Source organism: Cervus canadensis, chromosome 1 (genome assembly GCF_019320065.1).
Source record: "Cervus canadensis isolate Bull #8, Minnesota chromosome 1, ASM1932006v1, whole genome shotgun sequence".
Taxonomy (NCBI): Eukaryota; Metazoa; Chordata; class Mammalia; order Artiodactyla; family Cervidae; genus Cervus; species Cervus canadensis.
In genome coordinates this window covers 17,853,273-17,862,899 of record NC_057386.1, presented here as the reverse complement: position 1 = coordinate 17,862,899, position 9,627 = coordinate 17,853,273, and the positions used below count along the sequence as shown (strand labels likewise).

At 57.6% G+C, this 9,627-nt stretch overlaps 1 protein-coding gene across 1 annotated transcript; it reads right to left on the bottom strand.

The window, feature by feature from the left end:
* Positions 1-851: 851 nt before the first annotated feature.
* C1QL1 (complement C1q like 1) lies at positions 852-8,280 on the bottom strand. The gene is made up of 2 exons (XM_043466489.1): positions 7,377-8,280; positions 852-1,520 (listed from the first exon to the last, which is right to left on the bottom strand). Exons 1-2 carry the CDS (start codon positions 7,971-7,973, stop codon positions 1,341-1,343), a joined length of 777 nt encoding a protein of 258 aa, XP_043322424.1. The 5' UTR covers positions 7,974-8,280; the 3' UTR covers positions 852-1,340.
* Between the last annotated feature and the right edge of the window lie 1,347 nt (positions 8,281-9,627).

Sequence of the window (9,627 nt, the reverse complement as noted above, 5' to 3'; positions counted from 1 at the left end):
CCTCCCAGTGCTCTTGGAAGACTTGGATGAGAAGACTTGAATTAGAAGAAAGTGTCACTCACTTTCACTTCAGGTATGTGAAAATGTGTGTTGGAAGGACTGTGTTGGACTCTGCCACCCCATGGGCTGTAGCCTGCCAGTCCATGGAATTCTCCAGCCCAGAATTCTGGAGTGGGTAGCCATTCCCTTCTCCAGGGTATCTTCCCGACCCAGGGATTGAACCCGGATCTCCCGCACTGCAGGCAGATTCTTTACCATCTGAGCCACCAGGAAGCCTTTGGCAAATTTTAAAGTGATGTATAAATAATAAAAGCTGTGTTTATTGAGCACATACATGATACCTCTTTAACCCACAATCAAGTGAGATAGTTCTCATTATAATGAGAAAACTGAGGCCCAGGGGTGAAGTGCTTGGGCCAAGGTCAACCAGCATTTAATACTAAGCTTGTTTCTTTCATTGCTATCACTAACCCAGAACTGAGTCAGAAGAGAGTGACTTAGCCAGCATCCTACAGGATAGCACTGAGGCCAGAACCCAGGTCTCCCAATTTAAACCTGGCTGTGCCTGTGCAATGCTGATAGACTTTCAAGGTCAAAGAGATGAAGCTTTTCCACCCGGGAAAATGATGATGTAACTAGGCTATCTCCTATGCCTCTTATTCCATTTGCCCGGACCCTCTTGGGCCATGGTGGGCTTTGGGCCCCTTGGCCCACCTCTTCCTGGAGCACCTCTGACTCTGGCTTTTCCCAGATCCACGAGAAACTTCCAGTAGACTCATTCCCTGTCTGGAGGAGTGCAGGGTTCATAGTCCCCTCCTGCAACTCCTCTCCAGGGCACAGTCAGAAAGCCAGCGGGGTGGAAGTGTTTTATTATAGCTTTGGTCAGACGGGCAGCAGCCGGCCAAGGGCTGTAGCTGGGAAGCCATCCAGCCCCCAACCAACCCCTCCCCCAGGCAGCGCATCCCCAGAGCAGGTGGGCAGCGCATCCCCAGAGCAGGTGGGCAGCGCATCCGCATCACAGGGAGGAACCCGCCGAGGCCTCTCTCCCACCCCTGCTGGGGCGGGCTGGTGGGTAGGGTGGGCAATAAACAATCCTACTGTACAAATATACAGCGCAGGCCGGGGCAGGGACGGTCAACACCGCCTCCCGGGGAACCAGGACAGGGCGCGCTGGACCCGGCTCTGCGGTGAGCCGGCGGGAGGGCTAGCTGCGGCCCGGAAGGTGTTGGGGACGGGCCAGGGGCGTCATAGCCGGGAGGGCTGCGAGGGGGTGGGCGAGGACGGGTCATCCTTTACCCCACCTGGAGGGGGACCCCCGGGGGGAGAGGGGATGGAGGAGCTCAATCGGAGTAGATGATGAAGCCGGAGAAGGTGCTGTACTTGTTGCTGTTGCCGCCGTGCGCTTTGCCCCCATCCAGTTTGATGAAGACCTCGTCCCCCGCGTCCAAGTGCAGGATCACGCTGTTGCTGGCGTAGTCGTAGTTCTGATCTGCGTCCTGGGCGATGGCGCTGGCCCGCACCTGCGGGGGTTGGGCCGTTAGGAGAGTAAGGGTATGTGTGAGAGGGTAGGGGAGGAGAAGGGAGAAAAGTGGGTCCGGGAGGGAGGGGGATTGTCAGAGGTAAGGCAGGGAGAGAATCTGAAGGGTCCCAGAGCCCCACCTGCAGCACCATCAGGGCTCTCAGCCTGCTTTCCTCCCATCATCCCAGCACTGCCCTTTTGCAATCCTGTGTGTTTTGGGAGGGGGTTAGAGAGGAGCCTTGGATTTCTAGGGCAGGTGTAATCTGGGTCTGAATTGGCAATGTAATTCAGTGTAATTGGCTTCCTTAACTCCCCTAGGTCTCACTGTCTGGCCCGCTGAAGTGTTAGCCACTCAGTCGTGTCTGCCTCTTTGCGACCCCATGGACTGTAGCCTGCCAGGCTCTTCTGTCCAGGGATTTCTCTAGGCAACAATCCTGGAGTGGGTAGCCATTGCCTTCTCCAGGGCATCTTCCCAACCCAGGGATCAAACCCGGGTCTCTTGCATTTCGGGCAGATTCTTTACCGTCTGAGCCACTGGGAAAGCCCCACTCACTGTCTGGCCCATTGAGGACCTCAGCAGTGTTTTCAGGACTCCCCAGCCTGGAACTCTTGCTTGCAGAGAGGAATTCTCTGGACTCCCAAGGGATGGAGGGCCATCCCCTCTCATCATTCCTTTTTCTCTTCTTTTAAAAATTATATATATATATTTGGGTGGGGGGAGCATGTGGCATGAAATCTTAGTTCCCCAACCCGGAATCAAATCCATTCCCCCTGCAATGGGAATATGGATTCTTGACCACTTGACAGTCAAGCAAATCCCCCTGCCCTGCCACCCACCCTCTGGTTTACTGCAATAATGATGCTTACATTTCAGTCACATCCACCCATTCTTATGTCAGTGGCTGGACAGGAGGGTGCCCCTTGGCCTTATAGGTCCAGGCCTGGATCAATACCAGGCGCTAGTAAGCAACAATCCTAGTACTGAGACCTTCTGTGTGGATTCCTTGTCTGAGGTCCATTCTGTGTCAACTCCCTGTCTGAAGTCCATTCTGGAGTCTTTCACACCAGAACAGTGAGATGGAAGGCCTGGGAATCATTTCTCCACCCAATGCTCAGGCTGGGCCTGCATCCCACCTCAAGGAGTTATAGCTACACCTGTGACTATTACCCCATCCCAAGAGGACTTCTGGCTCCTCCAGCGTCACCCCACAGTGGTAGAAGGTGGTAGAAAGGAAGTGGATGGGAAGAAGGGAATCATCCCTTCTGAAACCTTAAATCCCTCCGTGATCCTCAGTCTGCTCTGATATCCTTGCTGGTCCTTGTTTCGATGGAGGAGGGGAGGGACAGGCAGGAGCATCAGGAGGGGCAGGGGAGCGCCAGCCTTTGGATTTGAAGCCTGACACATCATTGGTTGGGGAGAGCTATAATCGTAAGATATTGAGGATGTGGGGTGATGGACATATACTCTCCAGGCATTCCTTTCCAATCGCTGAGGCCAACGCAAGTCCTGAGCCCTCTGATTTGGGTCCTCTCCTGGATATTCTGAGTGGAGGATGGGCAGAGAGTCTGCATTGAGTGGGGTCCTGTCAGCCAGGCTCCTCAACAGCCCCTATCCATCCTGCCCCTTCCCCGAAGGCAGCACCCCCAAAGGCTGATAGTCAGGGCTGGACCAAGCCAGATCAGGAGAGGGACCCATCCCCCCTTCTAGGCGGGAGGGAGCACTGTAGGCCCGCTATGCCAAAGCTGCTGAGTCAGCAACAATGTTGCACTGGAAGGACCCGACATATTTGAGTGCAGTCTGCCACTGAAAGCCCAGATCCCTTCAGCCCCTTCTCACCCCTCAAGCTTATCTCATCCAACCTGGGAGGGAATTGTTTGGGGACACTTAGTTGGGAAAACTCCTGGTCCAGCTAAAGGTGAGGGGAAATCAAACAAGGGAGAGATGCTGTCTAAGGAGCTCGGTTTCTCTGTTTAGAAAATGGATGAGATCCTGCCTCACCCACTGCCACCATTGTAAAAGCCTTTTGATGGCAAAGGAAAAAAATTTTTTAATCTTGATGGGGTTTTGAGCTACTAGGAAAGAGCTGAAAACAAGCAGCCAACTTCTGTATTGTTCCCTGGGCCCTAATCCTGGTGGTATTTATTATTACACATGCATTTCATTATCTTTGCTAATAAATTACTTCTAATAACAATTATTTTTATTACCCAGATTAATTTAGCCTTAACTCATTAAAACAGTGTGCTTCTTAATAGCCAGATCCATTAGAATACAGTCATCTGTCATCAGGAATCTCCTGGTGATGTGACAGGCATCAGAACTGTTATGCTTATGTTTATTATTTATTCATCACCATGATTGTTGCTGTGATTATCCTAATTATCCATGGAGGCAGGGAGAATTAATGCTCTTCCATCCGTAGACGGTGGGGGAGCCAGCAATGGAACCCAGGGGTCCTGATTCTCTGCCCAAGACTGGAAACAGCAGAGGCATCCAGTCCCTCCTGGGGGGCGAGGGGAAGTCTGGGGATTTCATTTTGTTGTGGAAGTGGGAACGCAAGTGTGGGACTTGTCATGTGGGGGTGTGATAGAAGCACCTCCTCAAGGGCTGCCAATAAGTACAACTGAGGCACTGGTCTGATTAGAGGTCTGGAGTGGGGGGTGGGGTAGGGGCCAAGAACCCAGGAAATGTGCCGCTGCCCCCAGAGCAAAGCTGGGGTCTTGGGTATGTAGGTGTGGCTCCCACAGGCAGCCAGCCTGGCCCCTGTGTGCTTTCACACAATGCCTGAGTTCCTACTGTGCCAGGCGCTATGCTCTGTCCTGTGAAAGGCATTAGAGGCCAGAGAGGACATCGGCGAGATGGTGGGGGCGGGGGGCGGGCAGGGAGACCATATCCCCCCACCAGAGAGGCTGATCCCCAGTCAGGTCTTCGAACCACAGTCCCCAGTTTACACACCCCACCACCTCCCCCCTCACTCAGACTCTGGTGTCCAAGTCCCTGCCCATTTGCAATACACCCCTTCCCTAGGCCCTGACTATCCTCCCACAGCCCCCCTTCCCTAGCCTGGTGTATCAGTTTCACATCCTCTGGGACCCATCTGAACTGTGGATCTTAGAAGGAACCCCAGGGAGCTTATCTCACTCAGGGCACCGGCTCCAGCCTAAAGTCCCTTCCTCAGGCTCCTCAGGGCCCTGTGTCGTAATGACCCAGCCTTACTGACATCTGGCCGTGCAGCGGTGACTCAGAGTTATCCCTAGGGAGAGGGCCTTGGCACCAAGCAGGAAGGTGCTGACTCCCTGCTTTCCCCATCTTGCCCAAGGAAAGACCAGGGCCCAGATGCGGCTCTGCTTTCTAGAGGAAATTCTGGAAGTCTCTCTGCAGGCAGGAAGCCAGGAAGGAAAAGCACAGAGCCCAGGGCTGCCCCTGGTCTTGAAGGCACGGGAGGAACCGGCTCCTCCCTTCTGTTCCCACCCATTGCCCAGCCTTGTCATTTTTGCTCCCTGCTGGCTTGACTGTCCTCTTCCACCTCTGAGCCGGCCTGTCCCTACACTTGACCTTTCATTTTCTCCCTAGCTGTGTCTTCTCCCCTGGGGGGATCCAGGTTAGGTTCATCATCCTCTCCCCTGACCAGGTTGGTCTGAGCTAGGGCCCATTGACTCACTCCCTCCAGCCAACACATCTGAGGACAGGAGTGTCCGTGGGCTCCCGGTCTCCTCTCCCTCACAATAATGGCTGGGGCGTGTTATTGTGTGGTCACTACTGTCTCCCCTGCACAGACCATGCGGTCCTGGAGGGCAAACAGACTGGACCCCTGGAACCCCAAACCTGGCTCCTACTTGGAGCTCAGAACTAGTCATATGGAATGATTAGTGAGAGGAAATGAGTCTCTTGGACAATCTGGAAGAAGTCACAAAGGATGTGGGGGAGGTCCAGGACCTATCACCCCACTGTCTGTCTTGGATTTGTGTGTGAGGGAGGGGGGCAGGAAACGGTCTGAGTAACTGTTAAAATACTGGGTCTCTGAAACCTCTGGTTAAAGTCACCTCCTTTCCTCTACCAGCCTGTGGTGCCACCTCCTTGTCAGGCTCTGCCAGTGCCCTGCCCCTACTAGAGGGGTAGGAAGAGCCTTTTGAGTCAGTTTCACCTCCCAGTGACTGAAGCAAGCACGCCTGCCCCCAGCACCCACCATCTTTGGGGCCTCCTCTTGTCTCCCCTCTGGGGCCCTGTGGCACCTTCTTGAGGAGCCCAGTAGGGCCCACTGGTGGCCTGGTGACCACCTCCCTATCCAGGCAAGCTGTGGTCCCAGCCCCCTGAAACCTCGACTTGGTGCCAGCCCAAACTTTCTTGGGGAAAGGAAGAAATTCCATTGATGAAGGTGACATTGTTGAATCCCTTATTGGTCATTAATAAGGGGAATTGTGGGGCTATCTGCAGAGAGAGTCCTCACTGGATACTGGGGCCTCCCATTTGGTCAAGAATGAAGGACAAAGAGGAGAGACACAGGAAGCCTGACAGACACAAGTGGGAGAGATACACCCAAGGATTAAAGAGGGGGATTAAACACAGGAGTGGGGGACCAGAAAAAAAGGGAGAGACAGATTGGACTGGTAGACACAGGAGAGAGGCAAGTACAAGAGGTGGGGAGAGGGGAGAAAGAGGAAGAGGAGGGGAGAGGCAGAAACAAGAGGGACAGCAGGCAGGGGAGGGAGGAGACGGGCAGACTTACAAGCACCTGGTAGGCTTTTAGCTGACTCTCAGGCCTGTCCTTTCCCCACCCCTAAACAGGGTCCACCTCGGGTAGTGCTGCAGTGGGAGGGTTCCAGCAGGATATTGGGTCTCAGTCACAGGAGATTCCCTCCCAACTCCCACTAAAGCTTTAGTTCTGATCCTCACAGGCACCTGCTTCCACAAGGATGCTCTGCTTGACTACTGCAGGGGCCCCAGGTCACCTGTGGTCTGGGAGCACTGGGAAGGGAGAGGGAATCAAAGCGAAAGGAGGTGGGTAAAACTGTCACCCTGGGGCAGGGTTAGGTCAAGATTGGTCCTGGGGCAGCAGTTCCAAGGAGAACACCAGGCATCGGTGGTCCCAGGTACCAAAGATTTCATGAGCTTGGTGCCTGCCACTCTGGTCTCTCCGATGGGGACTGGGAAGGAAGAGGATCCCCTGACACCCCAGGAATCAGGAACTGCAGCTGGGAGGCAAAGAGGAGGGGGAGTTTCCACCTCTTTGTCCTGCATCAGGAGGAAAAACTTTTCCCTCCTGGCCATCTTTTGGGGCGCTTAGCTCTGACACAGTGGGAAGGGGCCGCGCAGCCCCGGGTTTTGCAGAGGGTGGCAGATCTGCCCAATGGTCCCTTCCTAAGGGCGGGGGACGTACTGTAGCTAAGGCTTTGTGCGCTTGGCTCCCTTTGCCTTTGTGCGCAAAACATCCCCTACAGCTCGCCTTCTCCGCTTGCGCGCCTAGCGGTGCGCCCAAGCGCCCGCGGGCGCAGACGCTTCCTTTCCCCAGAGCCCATCCTGATGCGGCCCCTCACCGCTAGCTGGTATCAACCAGAATCCTAGCTCTGAGATGCTGTTTCCCACGGGCCAAGCCCCATGGGCCAGTCCGCGCGGCCTGCGCTCTGATTATTAGTTGGATGTATTTCCCGCATTTCCGTGCCGCAGGTGCCCAGCAGCACTTGCCTTGGAGCCGGCGCCCAGAAGCCGAGGAGTCAGGGGTGCCCGCTAGCCTGGATCATCCCCGCTTGTAACGCCTAAGCCGCTCCGGGTCTCCATCTGCGCCCGTCCGTACCCGTGGGCCCCGGGCTCCCTGGGTGCCCTGCCCCCAGGCCAGCCCCATTCCCCCGGCGGGCCCACCTGGCCGTTCTTGCAGAGGTCCGCCCACATACTGGTGCCATCGCCGCCGCGCATGAGGACGTGGTAGGTGAAAAAGTAGGTGCCGGGAATATTGCACGTAAACTTGCCACTGGTCGCATCGTAGTTGTTGCCGAGGTTGGTGACCACGTCGTCGAACTTGAGCACCTCGTAACCCTCGTGAGGGTTCTTGAGGCCGGCGTAGAAGGCCACGCGCGGCACCGTGGTGTAGGTGGCCGTGCTGATGGCGCCGCTGCCCCCCGCGCCCGGCAGCCCGGGAGGTCCGGTCTTGCCCGGCTCACCCTTCTCCCCGGGTGGCCCCACAGGACCCGGAGGACCTGGGTCCCCGGGGGGCCCAGGAGGGCCTGGCTTGCCTGTGCGTCCCGGCTTCCCCTGGGGGCCCTGCACCAGCGTGGAGGGCGGGGGCGCGCCGCTCTGCTCGCTCAGGGCGTCGCCGCCGTCGGGCCGCGCGCCGGCGCCGGGGCCCCGCGCGGGGTAGGGGTCGCACACCATGCGGCAGGTGCCCAGCATCTCATAGTGGCCATCCGGGCCTCCCGAGCTCACCAGCACGGGGATGAGCACCACCAGCACCAGCAGCATCACCACGCCCGCGGCGGCCGCCAGCAGCGTCTTCCGGCCGGCGCGGAGCCTGGGGAGCGCCGGGCCGCCCGGCCGCGCCGTCGGGGCAATGGTGCCGGCGGGCGGGGGGCGCGGGCGAGGCGCCCGCGCTCAAGGGCGGTCCGGCTGGACTGCGGGCATGGGGCCGGGCCGGGGGCGCCGCGCTGCGCTGGATGCGCTGCCGAGCCCAGCCGCCGGCTCCTGCCTCGCGCCTCCCTCCCGCTGCGCGGCCGAACTGAGCGCGGCGACCGCCGCCTCCTGCTGGATTCCTCCCGCCTCCCGGTGCTGGAACCACCGCCCCCTCCGCGCGGTCCAGCCCCGCCCGCTCTGCGCCGCGAGGGGTGGGGCTGAGGGCTGGGCCGGCGCCTAATTGGGTCGTGAGAGGTGTGGCTCCGCCCACCTAGAGGGGCGGGGCCCGGGGCGGGGCCGCCGGGTAGAGGGCTGGAGCCGCGAGACCCAAGGCGAGCAAGAGACTGAGCGTCGGAGATGGAGAGGGGGCTAGAGTCCGGGACAGAGGAGAGGCTGCCCTAGAGAAGGGAAGAGTAGGGACCAAAGAACGAGTGGAAGAGGGGGCCATAGGGAGAGCTAGAGAGCGCCGAGGGTGATTGGGAGAGGAGAGGCCTCGAGGGTCGGGTATGAGGAAAACCGTGAGAAACAGAGGGAGAGGCGCGAGGGGCCACTGCCCGCAGGAGGCGGGGGCTGCAGTAGGGCGCCTCGGTCTTCAGGGGACTAAGAGCGATTGAGAGGAAGACGGAGTCGGGAGCAAGAAGGAAGGACAAGGAAGTGTTATGAGCGGGGAGAAGAGGGGAAGGCAGGAGGGCATCGATGGGGCGAGTCCGCACTCGGGCCTCGCAGATCGCCCATTTGGGTGATGGGGGTGGGCCGGTACGCCTGTCAGGGTGCCCACAGAATTACAAGTACTAACCGCGGCTGCTCCCTCCTCTTTTTTTTTGCACCTGGATGTTCCCAGGACCTCATTACCCCAGCAGGAGCATGATCTTCTACCCACACCTCCTTAACCTCTGCTTCTTCCTCCCTGCGCTCCAGGCCAGGTCAGGCTGCTTTTTCCTGGGGATGGGGCCAGGGACTCCTCCATCTTCCTCTGATCAATTCCTTCCTCCCTGCTTTTAGACAAGGGGGAAATTGGAGCACTGAGAAAGTGGGCACCCCAGGTAATTTCTCCATTCTGACCAGTACAGACACGTCCTGGGTGGTGACCCCCCCCATCCCAGCCTCCAAGAGGAGGGGTTGCTCTTACCCAGCTCCTCGGCTCTGCACCCTCCTTCCCCACTTCCAGCCTCCTGAGCTTATAACTCTTTTCTCCATCAGATTGTATGAGGCAATCCTTTTCCTCAAGTGCAGTAAAGTGTTTAGGTTGCATAAACTAAAAGGCGTCTGCTTCCATCAAAATATTTGTCACATTATTTGAAGCCCAGTTCGTGCTGCTCCACTGCTCCTCTCACTCTCCTCTATCCAGTCTACCCGGGTGGGCTCTGCCATTCAGAGGCCACTAGCTGCTGCTAAAAGATGACCCTCTAGCCCCTTTCCTTTCTTCCTTCCCAAAGCTGGGATTGATTAACCCCACCTGCGCCGGGAGGAGGAAAGGGACAAGAGGATGTCAACTCAGGGGTGGTGA

Bases quoted from the DNA above. Each gene is read 5' to 3' on its own strand.
- C1QL1 (XM_043466489.1), bottom strand. From the start codon at position 7,973: ATGCTGCTGGTGCTGGTGGTGCTCATCCCCGTGCTGGTGAGCTCGGGA. The intron at 1,521-7,376 runs GTGGGCCCGCCG...CAACCCCCGCAG, and splicing joins ACCTCTGCAAGAACGGCCAG to GTGCGGGCCAGCGCCATCGC.